Source organism: Setaria viridis, chromosome 6 (genome assembly GCF_005286985.2).
Source record: "Setaria viridis chromosome 6, Setaria_viridis_v4.0, whole genome shotgun sequence".
Classification (NCBI taxonomy): domain Eukaryota; kingdom Viridiplantae; phylum Streptophyta; class Magnoliopsida; order Poales; family Poaceae; genus Setaria; species Setaria viridis.
This window is the reverse complement of record NC_048268.2, coordinates 13,269,131-13,290,023: the sequence shown is the minus strand read 5'-3', so window position 1 is coordinate 13,290,023 and position 20,893 is coordinate 13,269,131. Positions and strand designations below refer to the sequence as shown.

Sequence of the window (20,893 nt, the reverse complement as noted above, 5' to 3'; positions counted from 1 at the left end):
TGACGCGCTTGAACCTCCCGCCATGCTGTGGATCCGGGCGGAGGCGGGCGGGGAGAAGAGAGCCAGAGAGGAACGCTAAAGAGAGGAGAGGAGAGGATGGGAGAATATGAGGATTTATGAACCTACTAGGGGCCAAATCGCAAACATGTAACTCCCTTTTGGTGCCAAAGTTCCCGCCTAAATGATGAGGACGCCATGTTGGCGGCGCCACATCGGCAAAAAACCACCCCGTGGCGATTTGGACCAGCAGTGAATGAGTAAGCAAGATTAGGGAACAAAAATGCGTTTTCAAAGTTGATGGACCTATTTGACACAACGCTACAAGTTTAAGGGTCCATGGTGCATTTTACTCTTATATATTAGGTAGAGATTAGTGCTAGACGGAAGCAGTTGATTGTTGGGCAATGGCCTAGCCCAAGTAGAAAATGGGTCTTTGGTGAAAACTCGAGGAACTATATGTAAATGATGTATCCACTAAAGGAAAATTACCACCCAAGAACAAGCTATAAGTTTAGGCCTCACTTGAGCCTTTCCCACTTAACTCCTATATTTTTTTCCTTATTTCTTCAGTTTCTACCATCCTACTCTCCTATGAGGAGTAACATCCCCAACATCAATGATGGATGAGCTCGTGCAATGATGCGAACCAAATGGCGGTGACCACCTTGTTTATCCACCGAATGATTCCGATCACCTGCCATCCCAAACCAAACACGTTGTTTGTCCACGCTTTGGCTCCCGTTGTTTCATAATGGGCTTTCAAAAAAGGTTAGATGTTTTTGAAAAACTTGGAAAAACATCAGAATGGTCCCTGAAAAAGTTAAAAGCCAATAAAAAACGCTGTTGGACGAACTTGGGAGAAACGAACGGACAAGATGGTGCCATGTGGCACCGCGAGTTCAGATCGACGTACCAAACTTCCCCAAACCGGTTCCGGCCTCCTCTCCCCAAGCTCGAAAACACTCGCACTCTTCGCATGGCGCCGCCGCTCGCCGCCGCCATCCGCCGCCCTCACCTCTCCCACCTCCGCCGCCTCCTGTCGTCCCACCACCTACGCCCCTCCACCTCTCACTCCCCCTCGGACCAAAGCGACTTCGAGCCGGATCCCGACCACCCCCTCCCTCTGCCCCCCGTCACTGACGAGGACGGCGAGCTCGCCTCCTTCGTCCACCGCATCTCCAGCGCGGCCACCTCCGCTTCCTCCCTTAAGGACGCGCTCTCTCTGCTCCTGTCCTCGTCCTCCATCACGGGCCCATCGCCGGCCCCAGCATCCCCCGCCCTCCTCGTCCGCGCGCTCTGGGAGCTGCGCCGCGACCCGGACGCCGCCGCGCTCGCGGTTCGCTACGGAGACGAGAGCAGCGCCGTGGATGGGGCCGATGGGGCGGACGCGGGGCTGCAGCCGTTGCCGGCCGAGGCGTGGTGCCTGGCCGTCTGGGCCGCGGGGAAGGCGCGGCGGTTCGACCTCGCGTGGGCGGTCGTGCGGCGCATGGGGCGCCGCGGGGTGCTTACTCGCCGCGCCATGGTCATCTTGATGGAGAGGTACGGTCTCTTGCACGGAATATGTCTTCATTTTGTGGTTCCTGCATTAGAAGTTACAGATTTGCTACTCCTCTAATCACCCAACCTTATACTAGAAATTGAATTGGTGATTGGAATTTGAGGTTAGGGTTTGGGGGTGGGGGATTTACATGTGGCCTTCGGGTCTAGAGGGAGCTTCGGGGAGGCTCGCAGGCCGGCGGTGGAGGTGGGAGAGACGGTGGTGGAGTGGAGGCGGCGTGGGCGCCGCTGGAGCCGGGCGGTGGGGGATCCCCGGTGGGCGGAGGATGCGGCGGGGGAGTATGGGCCAAACGGAGTAGCGTTGGGTGGCGGAGGCAGCCGAGGCCGCAGGAGCCGAGCTTGAGGTGGCGGCGGCGGGGGAGTCGCGCGAGGTGCGGCCGCGGGAGGAAGAATGGGAGAAATAGAAAGAATAGAGAAGGAAAGAAAGGATGGATATGGACCCTTGGATGTAGATCCAATGGTTTTAGGAAGTGATTGAGAAAAAAGGAAATCTCAAACGTTTGGCAAGGAGACAGAACTATAAGTTAACTAAACATGCTGATGGTAGTACAATTGGGGATGATAGATAGTGTCGGTCCTATTGTGAAGATGTCAACTTTATGACTCTGTGCTGAACTGCTTGTGATTGTATAATCAATGATGATAGATAGTCTGAAAAACAATGATGGTAGATAGTATGAAAATCAATTATGAGCAGAGTGTTGCTGCCGTTTTGGCGGTTCCAATGCAGTAATTGGACTTTCTTCATTCTTTTGAACTTATGTTGTTATTTTCGCATTATGTACTTTACATTTGAAGGATTTGGATATGAAATTTCAGGTATGCAGCAGCCAATGAAGTAAACAAAGCAATCAAGACATTTGATGTGATGGAGAAGTTTAAAGTTGAAGTAGATCAAACTGCATTTTACTCCCTTCTACGTGCTCTTTGCAAAAGCAAAAACATGGAGGATGCTGAGGAGTTGCTTCTTCTGAGAAAGAAATTCTTCCCACTTACTGCAGAAGGATTCAATATAATTTTAGATGGTTGGTGTAATGTGATCACTGATGTGGCTGAAGCAAAGAGAGTTTGGAGAGAAATGTCCAATTACTGCATTACTCCTGATGGCATATCCTACACTCTCATGGTCAGTTGTTTCTCAAAAGTAGGAAACCTTTTTGATACCTTGAGGCTTTATGATGAAATGAAAAAAAGGGGCTGGACTCCTGGTAGTAGTGTTTACAATTCACTTGTCTATGTTCTGACACGAGAGAATTGCATGAAGGACGCACACAATATATTCAGCAAACTTATAGATGAAGGTCTCCAACCGGATGTTGAAACATACAACAATATGATAATTCCACTTTGTGAAAGGTGTAAGCTTGACGATGCACGAATAGTGATGGAAAGCATGATACTTAAGGGCATTGTTCCAACCATTTCGACGTACCATGCATTTTTGAAGCAAGAAGGCATTGATGAATCACTGAAACTCTTGCGAAAAATGAAGGAAGATGGTTGTGGCCCTAACAGTGATACATTTCTCATGCTTATGGATAAATTTTTTGTACTGAATGAGTCTGGAAATGTTCTAAGAGTGTGGAATGAAATGAGAAAATATGACATAAGCCCTGCTCGTTCACACTATATGACATTGGTCCAAGGTTTAGTAGAGCATGGATGTATACCAAGAGCATTAGAGTACTATGATGAAATGAAGGAAAAGGGTTTTGCTTCTGATTCACAACTTGAAAAGGAATTCAAAACCTTTCTGTTGGCCAACAGAGACCACTGGAGGGGAGCAGGCAAATACAATATCATCCCCCAACGGGGCAAACATTTTACAAGGCGGTCCAGAACGCAATAACAAATGTGGTTCAATTGAATTTGCTTCTACTATATTTTCTTATATGGAGGCACTTATTCGACAAAGTTGAATTTGGACCACAGAGTGAGGTATGTTTATGGGACCTGTTCTTGAACCCTGACTAATGCACAACATATTAAAGTTTGTGTGAATCTAACTGCAAAACTGTAACTAATACAACATTTGTTTGTGTTTCTGCTTCCGAAATAATTAACTTTGAACTCCGTTTGTGTGATACAATGGTCTATGTTTTTGGTAAAAACAGCTAATCTTGTTTGTTCTTGAATGACCAAATATTTCATATATCGCCTACCAACACCTGCAGTAGGTGTATTGTTTGGCAATTGGGATCTTAGTAAAATTTTTAAAAGTTTGGTTATTTTGTATTACTGGAGGAATTTGGATTTCTCAGTCTGTTATTAGAATGTTTGTCTAGTAACTACTATAAGCATGATACCAGAGTATCAGACCCTTATGAGCTAGGATGTTTGCCAATGCTTTAATTTGAATTGGGAAGTGTCATTTATGATCTATGACATGCACAGTCTGTCGTAGTAACACATTGAATTAAACACATGAAACTGCTCAGAAGCTCTTAGTAATTCAGTTATATTTATGGCCATCAGCACTACAAGCTTCTTTTTATAATACATTGGAGTTGGAGCTGTACATAAATTGTTACCCATTTTCTGAAAAGTGGAAACATTTAGAATATGCTCAATCTCTTACATGAACAACAATATTTACCCATCTTCTGAAAACAGTTCTATCAGGTTGAGTGCACAAGGTCAAACACTCATAACAGGTCACCTTTCCTTTTATAAGCAAGCAAAGCCAAGTAATTAAGCACATTAATAGGTATGACTACCAGATTACTCAGGTTACCGGGACCTGGTTGCTTATAAGGTGGAGTTGTATTGGCAAATTATTATAGTTTGTAGAGTGTCAACTCTGTTAATTTCGAACCTGAGGTAGTAGCACCGTAGCAGCTCTATGCTCTTTGTGACAGTCTGTGCTTGTGCTATTTTTTTCCCCTGAGGTCCCATTTCACTTCTATTCATTTGAGTACTCAATGGAAGGAGCAAATAACTGTGCAATGTTCCAGTGGTTTGGTGCATTGTGTCTAATTTTATATGGCATTCCAGAAAGGGTTTTAGCGTTTCCAAAAAAAAGCTTTGAGGAGTTGGGGCAATTTTCTGGTTTTTCTTCTCACACAATGCAATGGCCAACCAAGGGGTTGGGGATACATATATATAGGCTGGTGGGCAGCCAAGCGTATTCTAGATGCTAGTCTAAGATGCTATTCTAAAAGCTAGTCTAAGATGCTGTCCTAATGCTGTCCTAGATGCTGTCCTAGTGCTGTCCTAGATGCCTAGATGCTGTCCTACTGCTGCAGCAAAGCATATGCTGCAGCCCCACAAAGACCAAGACCTTGCAGCCCCACAAGCTGCAGCCACAAGTACAAAGCAAGTGCTGCAGCCCCACAAAGACTAAACAAAGACTTATCCATCAATTTCTACCTATCTGAACTGAAATGTGGATATCTGATAATCACGCTTCCCTGATAGCTGCAGATTTTGCAGTTCTTCTCTTCTAAAAGATGCAGAACTTGAAGTTTCACATTCAAAAGAAATACTAGACAAAGTAGTCGCAGTCATTTTCCATCATAAAGTTTTCAAACTCGAGTTGAGGTACCTAGCCTGAACTTAAAAGTCTCAAGTCTGTGAAACTCTAGTTTATTTTTGTCCAATTGAAGGTTCCCTTGACTGAATGGCAGTGCCGGAGTTAGGATTTCAAAGTTGGGTATTCCTGTTTCTTAAGTCAATTTTCTCTTCCAAGATTTAGAAAAAAATTATTTGTATCTTAAATTAAAATATAACAAATTGTTCAAGCTAAACACATCTCAAATGAAAAACTACATTATTTTCAAAAGAAATTTTACATTTTATCTTTGCATTGATGCATTCCTTGGAGCCTCAGAAGCATTTGATGACGTCATTGTCCTTAACTTGCAAGAAAAAAATTATTCTCAGCAAATGTTATCAAGAGTAATCAGCTCCTGCGTGGTTGATGAAATTAGCATATGTGCCTTCACAGCTAATTCCGACAAAGATTTCCAATCGCTTGATTTTGACCTCATTTTTCAAAGTTCACCACCAGTGCTGCCAACAATAGAACATTGTAAACACATACCACTAGGGAATTGTTTCATTCGCTAAATGCATGAGAGGAAAGAATCAATTCAATCACTGGACTGTAGGAACTTGATTGATTAGGGGATGAGAAATTAGGCGCTGGGAAGGCCGTGCGGCTCAGCTGCTTGGGTATGGGAAGAGGATTGAGCTTGGTTTGCTTGGTTCAAACAAGAATCATAGAAATAAGTTTAACTAGTAAGTATATGCCTGTGTGTAGCTTATATGTGCTTGATTCGTGGGCAAAATTCATGGGTATTCCTGGGAATACCCAGGAATCATGGTGGCTCCGCCCCTGCTGAATGGAAACTGAAAGCCGCCATGGCCATTCTTGAACACCCCAATCTGAGTCTGTATGCGACCGTGGTGACTGTCGCAAGTTGGTGCAGTGCTGCAGTCCGAATCCAGCCCCAAAACGTGTTGGATTTGATTTCTTTCTTTTCTTGGGCCAAAAGTGACGTGGTGGCCTGGTGGAGGACATTGGGAACACTTGGAATTAGCCCCCAATCAACTTCTTTTGTCCTCCATGCCTTCCATGTGTGTTTAACACTATTTTTGATCCATGTATGTATTTCTGAAAATGACAATGAACACACATCATGGTGCAGCATCAATTCATCAAATGTATCAAATACAATCTTGATAAAGAATTGTTTCACCTTTGAATCAAAATTTGCCAATGTGGTTGTATCCGAGCAGGTGATGTCCTCATCACCATTAGATCGCAAAGGATGGATGATCCACAAGAATTAGCGGGTATTTGATCACTTTTGTTTCTACTGAAACAAAAACCATAGATAGCTTACTTTTCCATCTATCTTTTATAGATATACCTAAATTCCATTATGTTGCTTGTTTCCAGATTATACCCTTTTGACCGAGAAAAAACATCAAGAGCTTTTTGTTTAGTGCAAGCTATACATGAATGGTGTACCATTTAGTCTGCCAGTAAAGACAAGGTATGCTATTATCAAACGAAGTCTGCACTCAAAGCCACTTCAGCTTATTCTTTTTTCAAATTACCATTAATAATCAAGTTCTGCTTATTTATATTGTACATGTTGTCCTTTGCACCATGCTGCAAGATTCTGGACCACCTTACCGCTGGAATGAGCTGTTAACACTAACTACCAAATACAAAGATCTAACTTCCCTCTCACAGCTTGCATTCACGGTATAGTTCTTGGACTCCTGAACCACTGCTGTTAACTATGAACAAACAATTGTGTGGAGGGGTTGGAGTCAATATGAAGATGCAACAAATTAAACAGGGTTGTGTGGTGCATGCAATAAATTGCTTCAAACATTATTCTTTGATGACAGTGAAACAGAGGCTATTTGTGGTAAATAAGCACTTCACTGTTAGACTACTTCAAATATCAGACAAATGAGCAATTCATGAAACTGTGTGTATGGGTCATTTACAAGATTACATGTAGCTGCTCTTATGTTTGGTTGAAACGGTGGCTGCTCAATTCAGTGAAAGCGTGCTATTTTATTTCTGAGGCTATTTTGAATAATGCAACCTGGGCAGATATAGCTCATGTTGATTTCACTGAATAAGACCACAATTTATGCAACGTTCGAAGCTCTAGTGATACCTTGATAGTAATCATGGCACACTATTCTAAGGGAGTAAATTTTAATGTGCAATAAATGTATATTTAAGCATCTGACATCCTTCATGGTTGTGTAGTTCCCTGTCTTCATGTTTTTGCTTGTGTTTTAACTGTCAATTTGTTCTATCTGTAATTTAGGTGTGAGATGTCTCATCTGGTGAGGATGGTGATATTGTAGGTGGAGCCACTGTATCTCTTTTCAACAGCAAAAGGCAGCTTAAAACGGGAAGTTGGAAGCTACGTTTGTGGCCCAAAAAAGTAGGGAGATGGAAGTGTCCCCACCTCAACACCTGGCAAGGTTACATAGAGGACTTTGTTTGCTTCTCATGAGCTATATAATGATTGATTGTATCTCTTTGCTTGCCATTCTTACCCAAGGTGAATTTACCATTTCCTATAACATGCAGATTCCTAAGAATGAGAGGGGTGAGATAGAGCGCTTGAGGGACTCATTAACAAGTATGAAAGAGGAAAAATACAGCATATAGATTGGCTGGACTGTCTTACCTTCAATACTTTGGAGAAAGCTGTGAAGAAAGAGCGCAAGAGGACAGTGAATTTGTATTCTAGCCTGATAGTCGAATTTTACAGCTTTGACCACAGAGTTGTCTTCCAGGTTAGCATTACTTACCAATATGCCTTTTTCCTTTTTTCTTATGAATTTCTTGTAATCCTTTCGGATGATTTGTTTTCAGCAGCCCCTTATATTATATTGACGTGTGGTTTTCCTGTAATTAGCCATGCAACTAAATGATTGATTCTTTTATTTTAGAGTACAATGCATGGATGATCCTTAAACTTGTTTGGGCGTGTCACTTAGGTCCGTATACTATCAAATTGCAGATTTGGCTCCTTAGACTTAGCCTGGGTGTCATTAGGTCCCTACACTCTCAAAATGCAAATTTAGCACCCTAAACTTGGCTTTGGTTGTCACCTAGGTCCCTATACCCGGTCATTATCTATGGCTGCTTAAGGCTGTGGCTGTATCGGTCGGTGTTTTAGTTGTTTCTATGGCTAGTCTGTTGCCTGATGTGTTGTGTGTGTGTGTGGGGCGGGGGGGGGGGGGGAGGGGGGTTGAGTTCTGTATTTGGTGAAAGCAATAGGATTGCATGGAAAGTTAGATTAGATTGATAGGAGATAGGGGTTACAATATATAGGGGTGAGGAGATCCTAGGGTTTATAGAAACAGAACGGGCTAATGATCTCCTCCTATCTCTAATCAATCTAATATGGGCCGGCCGGGCTTAACAGCCACGGGAGCACAGGCCCATATACACACGCATGACATATATCTGTCTAACACGCCCCCGCAGTCGAATCGTGGATGCATCGAACATTCAGACTGGACCTAAACTCCATGAAGATAGAGGAAGGCAACCCTTTGGTGAAGACATCGGCGAACTGAGAAGTAGTGGGTACATGAAGAACCCGCACATCTCCAAGAGCAACGCGCAGAGGGGTCTGCAGACAATATCAGCACCGTCTACATATCCTCCAATCCCGTCCAGCATCAGCGCACCAAGCATGATTGATCTTCATTACAGGATTGGAGGACATGTAGACGGTGCTGATATTGTCACAATACTCCAAGGTGGCTCGGCGCAGAGGGGTCTGCAGCTCTCCCAGCAACTGATGAAGCCATGTAGCCTCAGCAACAGCATTGGCAACATGGTACTCGGCTCGGCGCTGGAGTGGGAAACCGTATTTTAACGCTTGGAGGACCAAGACACCAGATTGTCGCCAGGGAACACAGCATAGCCCGAGGTGGACTTGCGCGTATCAGGACAACCAGCCCAATCAGCATCAGAGTAAACAACCAAATCAGCCTGAGAGGAAGGGCGCACAATCAAACCCAAATCCAGTGTGGCACGTATGTACCGAAGAATGTGCTTCAGAGCTGCAAGATGAGGCTTCCGAGGATCATGAATATGCAAACAGACCTGTTGGACAGCATAGGCAATATTTGGCCTGTTGAAGGTGAGATACTGAAGTGCCCTTGCTAGACTTCGGAAATCAGTGGACTTCTCCACAGGCGGTCCATCAGCAGAGAGCTTCATGTTCAAATCAACAGGTGTGGTGCCAGGCTTGCAATCGGTCATCCCAACACGTTCCAAAATCTCATGCATATACTACCGCTGGGAGAGAAAAAGACCAGAACCCATGCACTGGACTTCCATCCCCCAAAAGTGGTGTAACTCACTGAGATCCTTCATGGAGAACTCTTGCTGGAGGGCACCAATAATGCAGCGCAAAAGGAGCACAGAGGAAGCGCAAAGCAGGATGTCATCAACATACAGAAGTAGATAAGCCATGTCACTGCCGCTACTGTAAACAAACAGAGAAGTATCCGTCTTGGCTTCCACAAAACCGAGCTGAAGCAGGAATGTCGCGAAGCGGCTGTACCAAGCCCGAGGCGCTTGCTTGAGGCCATAGAGAGACTGGTTCTGGCGACAAACAAAATCTGGATGAGCGGGGTCCTCGAAACTAGTAGGCTGTACATAGAAAACCGTATCGGACAGGGTGCCGTGAAGAAAAGCATTCTTCACGTCAAGTTGATGTTTCGGCCACTGACGAGAGAGAGCCAAAGACAGAACCGTGTGAACACAGGCTTCACCACTTGGCTGAACGTCTCAGAGAAATCTATGCCAGGTCGCTGTGTGAATCCCCGAAGAACCCATTGTGCCTTATAGTGCTCCAGAGAACCATCTGCCTTGAACTTGTGCTTGAAGACCCACTTCCCCATCACAACATTAACCCTGGATGGATGTGGAATGAGATCCAAGTGTGATTCTCCTAAAGAGCTGAGAATTCTTCCTACATAGCTTGTCTCCAATTAGGATCAGCAAGGGCGGCACGATAGCTCCATGGGATAGGAGACAAAGGAGCCGCCTGAAACAGAGCAGGAAGTTGGAACCCTGACTTGCTGCGTGTCTGCATGCCAAGCTGGTTCACCACAAGAGGAATTGCGATGGCGCTGGCAGCAGTGGAGGCAGACCAATAGGGTTGGGTGCATGTATCGGGACCTGGACTGGAGAGATGCGAGTTGCAGGACGAATCGGCCCGTGAACGCGCCTGGAGAACACCAGCCTGGCGTCCTTTCTAAGAAGAGGCAGGCGCCGGCGCGCTGTCTAGGCCACGCTGGTCCCTGTCGAGCATCCAGATCCCGGCACATCGTGTGGCGAGGTAGCAGCTGGGGTCGAGGGAGAACCCGATGGCATGGAGACGGTCGAGGACGGTCGTGGCGGGATGGCCACCAGCCTGGCGGGCGACGTTGGTAGTGGAGGGGCCGCGTGTGGTACGGGGTCGATGGGCGATGCTGGTGGCGGAGGGGCCATGCGTGGCGTGGGGACGGAGGGCGGCCCAGGCGACGGGGCAGGCGCGGAGACAGCGGGGGCGACCAGGGTAGGGCTTGAGGGGCTTTGGGGCATCGGCAGTCGTGTCGGGTCGTCCATGGTCGGACCATGGGCGGGTGGGTCCAGTTGGTGTGGAGCAGCCAGGACCAGCCGGAAGCTGAGCGGAGGGCCAGTTGCACGTGGCTGTGCGAGCAGAGCGCCATGGGGACTGTAGGCAAAGAAGGGTGTGACGCTCCAGGGAGCGGCACAACATTAGGCGGTGCAGTTAGGAAATCAAAATCCTTGCTGGATGGTGGGGAGTCGTCGCCGGAGAAGGGGAAGGATGATTCCTCAAAGACCACATCTCGAGATGATGATCCAATTGGAGGACCAATCGAGGCAGCATACCCCTTGTGGTTAGGAGAATAACCAAGGAAGACACACAGAACCGAGCAAGGCGCAAGCTTGTGAGGTGCGGTGGCGGAGAGGTTGGGATAGCACTTTCATCCAAAAACCCGCAGATGCTCATAGGATGGCATGGTCCCGAAGAGAGTGAAGTGAGGAGTAGTGAATGCAAGTGTTTTGGTGGGTAGAAGGTTGACGAGGTATGTGGCAGTGCTGAGCGCCTCAGCCCAGTAGGATGGGGGAATGCAGGCCTGGAACAGTAGGGAGCGAACGACATTGTTAGTGGAACGAATGATGCGCTCAGCTTTACCGTTTTGAGGCGAGGTGTATGGGCAAGACATGTGAAGATGAACGCCATGGGAGATGAAGAACGTACGGGCGCTGAAGTTGTTGAATTCGCGGCCGTTGTCACACTGAACTCCTTTCACTGTGACGCCAAACTGAGTATGCACATAAGAAAAAAAGTTGGCGAGAGTCGAAAAGGTGTCAGACTTGAGGTGTAGGGGAATGTCCATAAGTAATGCGAGCAGTTGTTGAGCAGGTAATACTTATAACCAGAGACACTAGTAACCGGAAATGTCCAAAAATCACAATGAATTAACTGGACATTGTGTGTAGCATGAGACAACGACGTATGAAAAGGAAGACGTATGTGACGACCCAACTGGCAAGCATGATAGAGAGTATCGCAGCACTTTTATTACAAGAAATGACAGATGAGTGTGCTAGTTTAGACAGGACTTCATGACCACGGTGCCCGAGGTGCTGATGCCAAAGCGAAGATGAAGTGGCAACATGGAAGCTAGAAGCCGGTAGTGACAGCGGGTAGAGGGGTCCGAAGCTATTGCACCTGACGATCTCAGTCCGCGACGGAAGATCCTTCACAGAACAACCAAGGGGTCAAACTCCATAGAGCAATTGTTATCGGTTGTAAATTGGCGAATGGAAATAAGATTCTAAATAAGGCTTGGAGAAACAATAACGTTATTAAGATGAAAATTATGCGAAAGGGACGTAGCGTCAGTGGAGGTGACGGGAAGTAAAGTCCCATTCCCGACAAAACAATAGAAGATGGAGAATTGAAATTTGAGGGAGAAAGATGTGTAAGGATACCGGCGTCAGAGCTCATGTGGTTTGTGGCACCTGAATCAAAGTACCACTCATGTGATGGCGGCGTCTGGAGCGTCATGGTGTTGAAGTTGTTGGTTAGTGTCTACTAGTCCCAATATGGAGGCAGGGAGCCTTAGGCGCTGGGTGGGGGAGCAACCCACTGCCCTTGAGGACCGGTCCAGGATCCTTGGGCGCCCGGAGGAGGGACAGTGCGCTGTCCCTGGCTGCCTGCTAGGAGCCCGAGCAGATGCTGCTGAAACTGCTCGGAGGGCTGCATGGGGGCTGAAGGACCCCTCTGACCCGGCCACATGTGAATGGAACCGGTCCAGGGGTTCTGGTAGCTAGGCTAGCCAGCCTGGGTGTGTTGCCTGGCACCTGGAGGGGGGCCGAGCCCTCGGTGTTGCCACCGTTGGACTGACCACCGCCGGAGGGCGGGTTGCTGTGGCGGCTGCGGGTGCTGCTGCGAAGACAAGGTGGAGGATGACTTGCCGCCGCCAGAGCCGGAGGCCAGAAGCGCGGAGTCGTCAGCCCCATCGGGATACCATGAAAGCAATAGGATTGCGTGGAAAGTTAGATTAGATTGATAGGAGATAGGGGTTACAATATATAGGGGTGAGGAGATCCTAGGGTTTATAGAAACAGAACAGGCTAAGGATCTCCTCCTATCCCTAATCAATCTAATGGGGGCTGGTCGGGCTTAACAGCCACGGGAGCACAGGCCCATATACACACGCATGATATATATCTATCTAACATTTGGGCCTGGCTTTGACTGGACCCTTTGTTCTTTCTTCTTCTTAATGAAATGACACGCAGCTCTCCTGCGTTGTTCGAAAAAAAAACCTAGGTCCCTATACTGTCAAATGCAATTCATCCCAATTAAATTCATAAAAGTTATCTTTGTATAGATACAACTTCATTATAGTCTAACAAAGTGAATTTTAGCTTAGTGTACAAAATATTTATGACTATGAATCCAGGAGATTTGCTGATGTTTCACTTTGGAGGCAATATCTTACCTTGCTAGGTGTGCATGACTGTTGTGCTCTATTCTTGGAAGTTTGTTCAAACTTAAATAACTTGCCAATATGGAATTAGGGGCTTATGAACACCATGAATGACCCAATGAAATATAAAGAGAAGTTGAATAAAAGGAGGCAATGTAAGTAGTGGCGTGTGCTTGAAATCACAATATTTGATCCTATCATGTTTTATTGGTGGGATGACAATGCATTTTGAAAGTATGGGGACCTAGAAGTTTAAGGATCGGCCATGCACTTTACTCTTTATTTTAGATTGAATGTTGCTTGTACGTTTTTGCAAAAAATGCATTTAAAGCTTCTCTTGCCATAGTTGGAGGAATTCTTATATGAAAAATATTGGTGCTGTAATATTTATTTGAACACAACTTCCCCTGCTTGCAAGTTAGTTCAAATTTATTTCTTAAACTTGCAACAATAAATATTATTTATGAATGCATAAATCTGGAACAAGTTTTTGTGTACCTGGTCCAGTATCATTATTGAATGAGCTGTTTACTGTACGGGATCCTGAAATTGGACGAACCAATCCATCGGAGCATAAGCATTTGAAGCTTTCTAGGAGCTTGACTCGTGGAGTAATTGATAGAGATCTAAAACTAAGCACAGAGGAGCTGGAGTATGTGCAAGCTATTATATTTTTTTCCTTTCTTTTTTTGACCAGATGTATTTCCTCTTTCTTGCCATGTCGTGTGTGATCTTCTGTTGCTTTTGGTATCATGCTGTCACAAACTTGTGAGAGAACCACATTTGCGTGCAGATGAATTATATATAATTATGTTGTTTAATACTGATGTGACATTTTAGTTCTGTATCTTAATGTTCTTTTATGTGTAGGTTACTACAGAGAATTATATATCAAGTTTCCTCCTACACGCCCTTTACTGGAGAAGGAGAAGCAATTAGTGTGGAAATTTCGTTTCTCTTTGATGTCTAAGAAGAAATGTTTCACAAAATTTGGCCGTTCAGTGGATTGGAGTGACATAAAAGTAAGTATAATCAAATATTCTAGTTTGTTTTTGTTTTGTAGTGTCATATGTGGTATCAGTGGCAGAGGAATGCCATGGCCCTATGCGTGGGGCCGATTTGTCCACATGTAGCTATGGTAGCAGTAAGACTGACTTTTTTGCTTTTTAGCCCATTTTGCGAAAGATTCTCACAAATACGCCCTAGCGGAACCAATTCCAAAAATGGACCCTTAGATTGGCGCCATCCATGCTGGCGCCAAGCTTACACGTCCCGGCGCCAGCCATCCTGGTGCCAAGATCCATGCGCAGCTGCTGACGCGGATGCCGACGTGGCGGGGGCTGATGGCGCCAAGCCTTGGCGCCGTGGATCTTGGCGCCAAGCTTGGCGCCGTAGGCCTTGGCGCCGAGCAATTTACCCCATGCCTCCTGGCGTTTCGAACGAAACAAGTATAATTATTCCGAGAAGTGTGCAACAAACTACGCTCTAGTTCAACTGGTTAGGACGTGGGCTTCTTATCCCAAAGACCTGAGTTCAAACCCCAATGTTGAATCTTTTTTTCTACATTTTATTTTTTTCTCCCGCTTCCTTTGCTTGCTTTTCCTTCTCCTCACTTTGCTTTCTTGATTCAAAATTACCGAGCATGCTTCGCCTTCAGGAACAAAAATATAGAAGACAATAAACATGGGTGCTTGAGGGGAGGGAGAAAAAAAATAGAATGTAGAAAAAAAGATTCAACACAGGGGTTTGAACTCAGGTCCTTGGGATAAGAAGCTCACGTCCTAACCAGTTGAACTAGAGCGTAGTTTGTTGCACACTCCTCGGAATAATTATACTTGTTTCGTTCGAAACGCCAGGAGGCATGGGGTAAATTGCTCGGCGCCAAGGCCTACGGCGCCAAGATCCACGGTGCCAAGGTGGATGGCGCTAAGCCCCCGCCACGTCGGTATCCGCATCAGCAGCTACGCAAGGACCTTGGCGCCAGGATGGCTGGCGCCGAGACGTGTAAGCTTGGCGCCAGCGTGGATAGCGCCAAGCTAAGGGTCCATTTTTGGAATTGGTTCCGCCAGGGGTGTATTTGTGAGAATCTTTCGCGAAAAGGGCTAAAAAACAAAAAAGGTGGGCAGTAAGAGGCCTAGCCTAGTTAGCACAGCATCTCCACTGAATGGCCCTAGGCGTGGGCCTGGCGCAGCTCCGCCCCTGTGTGGTATGTGTGTTAGAGGAAACCATGGGGGTGTTTCTTTGCTTGCTTGTGCATTCTTTAAGCGTGTGGGGGTGGGAGTGGTTTCTAGTTTCATAGTGTGTTAATATGGCTTGTGAAAATGATACATTAAAGGGCACCGGGATTTGCTTACCTGAAGGTGTCCATTTATGTATGAAGAGTATATATGTTGATCTTTTATAATTTGTTTATATTGCATATTCTTGATTGAGTTAAAAATGATCCTCTGGCTTCTTAAGATTTGCATGTGATATTTTCATGCAGGAAGCCAAACAAGCTGTCAAATTGATTGCAGAGTGGGAAACAATTGATGTGGCTGATGCATTAGAGCTTCTCTCCCCAGAGTTTGAGAGAGAGGAAGTAAGTTATCTTGGCACCTTTGTTTGTGCATGTTTCTGGTTTGATATCTATGTGCTACAGGAAGGTTTGTAGGTTTTGTCATGCAGATAACTTCTTGTTCTTCTCCCTTTCTTCTGACTAACTTTCCATCGCACTTTGCTGTTATGATAAATTGAAATAAATATGTTTTTTTGCAAGTATGTCCATTAAGTTCTTTTCCTGTTGATTCCCTATTAGTTTTTCTATAATGTGCATGATCCGTTGTGATAGATATATTGTTTATTTTAATGAAAATTGGCATGTTAAGAAAAATTCAGAATTTGTGGGATTTTTTTCTAGTCTATAAATTTCCATTAGTTAGGCATTTCAGGTGGATTGCAGTGGTCACCATACAGGGGTTCACCATTTTTGGCCACCTCATTCTTGCAATTACTTAATATACTTGCAGTTGCAACTGATGAAGATCTGCTTTCCCCTTCATTGCTTGACTTCTTCCATGTTTCCATGATTTTATATTATTTTAAGAAAATCATGTATTGGTATTGGAAAAATTAACTTCCTCGGTAAAGTTTCTACCCTATTGTCTCAGTTACTAGCATATAGTTTAGTAAATCTGTTGTGACTCTTCAGCCATTTTTCTGAGATGTTTATTGTTGTTTGTGCAAAGATTCGTGCTTATGCTGTCAGGATACTTGAAAGGGCTGATGATGAAGAATTACAATGTTACTTACTCCAGTTAGTGCAAGCTCTTCGGTTTGAAAGATCAGACATGTCCCACCTTGCACTCTTTCTCATAGATCGCAGTATTCTCTTGTCCTTGATTGCTGATTTAAATATGCGATGCCAATTGCCAATCCATTTGCCATCTTTGATTAATGATTAACATGAAATCAGATGAACAGCATAGTATGAATTGTTTGGAAACAAAATAAAGGCATTTGAAGTCCGTGCGCATTTCTTTTGTCATATTCTAGATTCAGCATGTATATCTATTGGCATGAATGTAGTTCTGTATGACCTTAGCTCTTAGTGCAACCTGAAACACTTAGTATTTGTAAAACATTTAGCTGTGCACAGTCCTCCAAAGCTTTGATGAATTGCAGCAGCTTTACCCCTAGCAGATGTTTTGTCAGCTTGTATGCCATATTATAAGGCTTTATTTATGTTCTATGGCAGCCTATTGTCTTTTATTTAACAATTGGTGCAGATATCTAACACCAACCTTGTGATCTTTTGTCATTTTCAGCTTCATCAAACATTGGAATTGCTAGTTTCCTTCGCTGGTATGTAGCTGTTGAGCGTCATGATCCTACATTTGGAAAGCAATACAACAATATATATAAAATGCTTGAGAACAGCATGACTAAAGTACGTTGTTTTTCCTTTATGGACACATAATATTTGTTCTATTGTTCCCAGCCTGTGAACTTACAGTTTATATATTGTTTTCTAATCTTCATTTGCAGTTTGTTGGTAGGGAGGATGGAGGTGACAATGGGGCTCAACTGTGGCATAGTTTATCACTGCAAGACAAGCTCGTTGTCGAATTATGTTCTGTCATGAAGAATGTAAGAGATGTACATGGTAGTGCTCAAAACAAAATTGAGAAATTAAGGAAGTTATTACCAGGAATTTTCAGTGAGGTTACTAAGGTATAAACTTTTTTGTCTGTTAATGCCAGAAATACACATGACCTCTGTTTAACTTGGCTACAAGTTGTTACTGACGTGTTCTTTGGGATATTTTCCAGCCAACTCGTTCGCCATTAGCACTTGCTGTTATCATTACAGGGGTTGTCCCTCAAGAATCATCTATATTTAAGAGCGCATTACATCCGTTGTGCATTACATTTAAAACAGAGGTTGGGGGAACATCCAAGATCATTTTCAAAAAAGGAGATGATCTCTGGCAAGATCAGTTGGTAATTATTCAGATTATGCTCTTAAGTTCAGTTTGGAAATGCTTTCATTTTGGTATAGTCTCCAAACAATGCCACCCTCTGTAACAGTAATGTGTCTTGACATTCTGATCAAAATTTGGCTAGCAACAGCCAGAGTATTTTGAATACTTTGCTAATTTGACATTTTACCCAAATAGAATTGTAACATGTTACCGCTGCTTTTCTGCTGTATTCTCTAAAAGTTGTGAGGATGGGGGGATATGAGTGTTAGAGGTTTCAGTTGTGAATATACTTGTTACAAGCTTACAACTTTACAAGCTTACAACTTCTGAAACAACACGGATATCTTTCTATCTTCATTTATATTACATGGTATGGCTGGAGTTGTAGATAAATTTTAGTGGGTAGAGACTTCCAAGCATATAGCATTTGCAGCATTCACTTACAGGCTGCATGGGGGAGAGGGATGCAATCATGGTTAATTCTTTGTTCTTAATTTATAGGTCATATAAATGTTTCTTTGATGGATCGGTTGCTCGAAAATCTGGATCTACGCCTTACTCCATATCGAGTTCTTGCGACTGGACAAGATGAAGGGATGATTGAATTTATTCCTTCCAGTTCACTCTCTCAGGTAGCTTAATATTGAACCTAATGGAAGCTGATGTTGAGTTGTCAAATGACAAGTCAGCTTCCTATGAATTTTACCTTCATTTCATGAGTACGTTTATTTAACACTTATGGAGAAACCTCTGATGAGGTATTGACTATTTCCCAGGTTCTATCAGAACATCGCAGTATTACGAGTTACCTACAGAGGTTCCATCCTGATGAAGATGGTCCTTTTGGTATAACCAACCAATGCTTGGAAACTTTCATAAAAAGCTGTGCTGGTTACTCTGTAATTACATATATAATGGGAATTGGAGACAGGTTGGTATTTCTTAAATGCATTCTCGTTCTGAATTCTGCATACCTCTATAATACTATAATAGTACGCTTAAAGTTAATGTATAGAGTCCGTGCTTCAATTCACTGTTCAAACTAGGTTGTTACATCGATCAAGCTTCCATCATCAATCATAGTTGCTGCTATTAATGCATATCCAACAGTGTTGTGTTTCTAAGGAATTGTATTTGTTCCTGTGGCCTCTTTATTTTCACTCTCTCATGAAGTCATGATGTCCAGGCAAGAAAATAACACTGCCTTGCATTTCTTTTAGCTCAACTGCTCATATTCATTTATGTTCGTTGTATATAATTACTTTATTTATATTAGTGCTCCTTATGCTTGGCCATCAAAAAAATACTATAGTAGGTCCATTCAGAGTGAGGATATAAGCTGACACTATCACAACTTTTTATACCTTCCTCTTGATATAGGGAGTTACTCATGTTAAGTCTTAAATCATGATGCCTATTAAACATGTGAAAATACCAGGAATAACAAAGTTTTAATCTCTTGACTGAAAAACAATTTTTTTATCTATTTTCAGGCACCTAGATAATATTCTTTTAACAGATGATGGGCGACTTTTCCATATTGACTTTGCTTTCATTCTTGGCCGGGATCCAAAGCCATTTCCACCGCCAATGAAACTATGTAAAGAAATGGTTGAGGCCATGGGTGGTGCCGAAAGGTAATTCGTCATACAAAATTTTGCTAAGTATTTGCAGTTCTGCTTATTTTCTAGGTCTGCTCTTACAGCACCATCATAAACTTTCTTTCTATTTCAGCCAATACTACTTGAGATTCAAGTCCTGCTGTGAAGCATACAACATTTTACGGAAATCCAGCAGCCTAATATTGAACCTATTCAAGTTGATGGGGAGATCAAATATTCCAGATCTCTCTGCCGACCAAAATGGAGATGTCAAGGTGAATTGATTGGTATACAATGTGTTGACCTTGTGAATTCTTCTAAAAAGCTGTTAAAATGACACATTATCTCTTGATTTGTTTCTTCTGGAAGGGCGTCTATCTGCTTCAGGAGAAATTCCGGCTGGACCTGGATGATGAGGAGGCTATACATTTCTTCCAGGATCTCATCAACGAAAGGGTCAGCGCCTTGTTTCTACAAATGTTTGAGACCATTCATCGATGGGCACAATATTGGCGATAAGCTGACGACCTAGACCCTCAGTTAAAATTTGTACATGGTGAGTTTGGTAAATTTATATTGCCTTCGGCCTCATGTTATATGATCTAACCAAGTAATCACACAACGTCTTGGAGTGACCGCTGATGATTTTTTAATCAATGTTCTTTTCAGGTGACTAGTATTAGCGTGTAACATTACAAAGGATTGTACAGACTGCAACTCTTGGCCTTGGTAAGAGGGGAAACCTCCATATAGTATGTGTTCTGCAGTCCTCAGCTAATTCTCGTGTAAAAAACTAATGAACATACCAGCTCAGAGCTAATTTTGCATAATTAAAGTTCCGAGCGTAATGAGAAAGGTAGTTTAGTAACAGATGTCTGACGATCGATTTGACTAAAAGAAGTTATTGTTTGGCCCTCTCCTACCATCACCGAAGTCCTTCAAACTTCAAACCAAATCACTTTGGTCATTGAATTATTATCAATGCTGTCACTTTAGGTTTCATTTCATCTTGTTTTGTGTCATGTCGCCTTGGTTTTGCGCTACGTCTCCATGTCATCGAGCAGAACCATATCAACATCTTCCTCCATCCTCATAACACCAGAGGAATGGAATAAGAAAATAGGAGTAAGACGTGAGTTGGGACTTGCGGGAGCAGTGAGCTCATCTCAACTACCCCCACATGTAAGCCACGTCATTGAAAACAACCTTCTCAACGAGGTTAAAGATTTCTAAAGCGCGTGTCATTGATAGTTTAAATCGGATTCTGGCATAGTTTTGATGGTTGAAAAGGGGGTTTCTTTTTTTATGGTTGGGAAGTATAAATAAGAAAATAATTGGTATGTTAAATTGCCGAAAACATTAGGAACCGACGCATATCTCAGGAGTTCGCCAAGCTGGCCCCTATTGGTTTTTTAACCATATTATTACGTTGAAGTTCATCATATATTACAGAGTTCTGGAAATCAATAAGATCGCATTCATGTATCTCGCTTGGAATGGGTTCCTCAGAGCATCTCCAACAGCTTACTTAAACCGGTTTGATATATTTTAAATTGCTAGAATATCTAAAAACAAGGAAAAACACAGCTCCAATAGATGACCTATATTCTTGGTTCATAGCGGAAGAAGCCAACTGCCACACACAGAAGCTTCCGAGCCGTCCGCACTCGCCCCATCCACTTGTGCCGCCTCGCTGCTGGAGTACTACCTCGCTGTTGGAGCGCCGCCCCAATAACCTCCCTAAGCCCTCCTCCCGCTG

The 20,893-nt window shown here is 43.8% G+C and overlaps 3 protein-coding genes across 14 annotated transcripts; 2 read left to right on the top strand and 1 right to left on the bottom strand.

Annotated features, from left to right (window-relative positions):
- The first annotated feature begins 904 nt into the window (after positions 1–904).
- On the top strand, positions 905–7,833 carry LOC140220124 (pentatricopeptide repeat-containing protein At1g80880, mitochondrial). Of its 12 annotated transcripts, none has more exons than XM_072294693.1 (7): positions 905–1,539; positions 2,377–3,495; positions 6,298–6,354; positions 6,461–6,557; positions 6,684–6,772; positions 7,356–7,515; positions 7,625–7,833. In XM_072294693.1, the coding sequence occupies exons 1-2, from the start codon at positions 977–979 to the stop codon at positions 3,404–3,406; spliced, it is 1,593 nt and encodes a 530-aa protein (XP_072150794.1). In that variant the 5' UTR covers positions 905–976; the 3' UTR covers positions 3,407–3,495; positions 6,298–6,354; positions 6,461–6,557; positions 6,684–6,772; positions 7,356–7,515; positions 7,625–7,833. The 12 variants fall into 12 exon arrangements, with proteins under 12 accessions (XP_072150794.1, XP_072150791.1, XP_072150789.1 ...); XM_072294690.1 differs by having other exon boundaries at positions 6,207–6,354; positions 7,396–7,515; XM_072294688.1 differs by having other exon boundaries at positions 6,207–6,354.
- Positions 7,834–8,923: 1,090 nt separating this feature from the next.
- Positions 8,924–9,316, bottom strand: LOC140223187 (uncharacterized mitochondrial protein AtMg00810-like). Its single transcript, XM_072294732.1, has 2 exons — positions 9,158–9,316; positions 8,924–9,043 (listed from the first exon to the last, which is right to left on the bottom strand). The coding sequence occupies exons 1-2, from the start codon at positions 9,314–9,316 to the stop codon at positions 8,924–8,926; spliced, it is 279 nt and encodes a 92-aa protein (XP_072150833.1).
- A 2,865-nt stretch (positions 9,317–12,181) lies between these two features.
- LOC117860268 (phosphatidylinositol 3-kinase, root isoform-like) lies at positions 12,182–20,062 on the top strand. Its single transcript, XM_072294731.1, has 13 exons — positions 12,182–12,401; positions 13,942–14,093; positions 15,557–15,652; positions 16,299–16,434; positions 16,878–16,999; positions 17,098–17,283; positions 17,382–17,577; positions 18,035–18,165; positions 18,310–18,464; positions 19,027–19,170; positions 19,268–19,409; positions 19,504–19,690; positions 19,804–20,062. The coding sequence occupies exons 1-12, from the start codon at positions 12,182–12,184 to the stop codon at positions 19,651–19,653; spliced, it is 1,830 nt and encodes a 609-aa protein (XP_072150832.1). The 3' UTR covers positions 19,654–19,690; positions 19,804–20,062.
- The last annotated feature ends 831 nt before the right edge of the window (positions 20,063–20,893 follow it).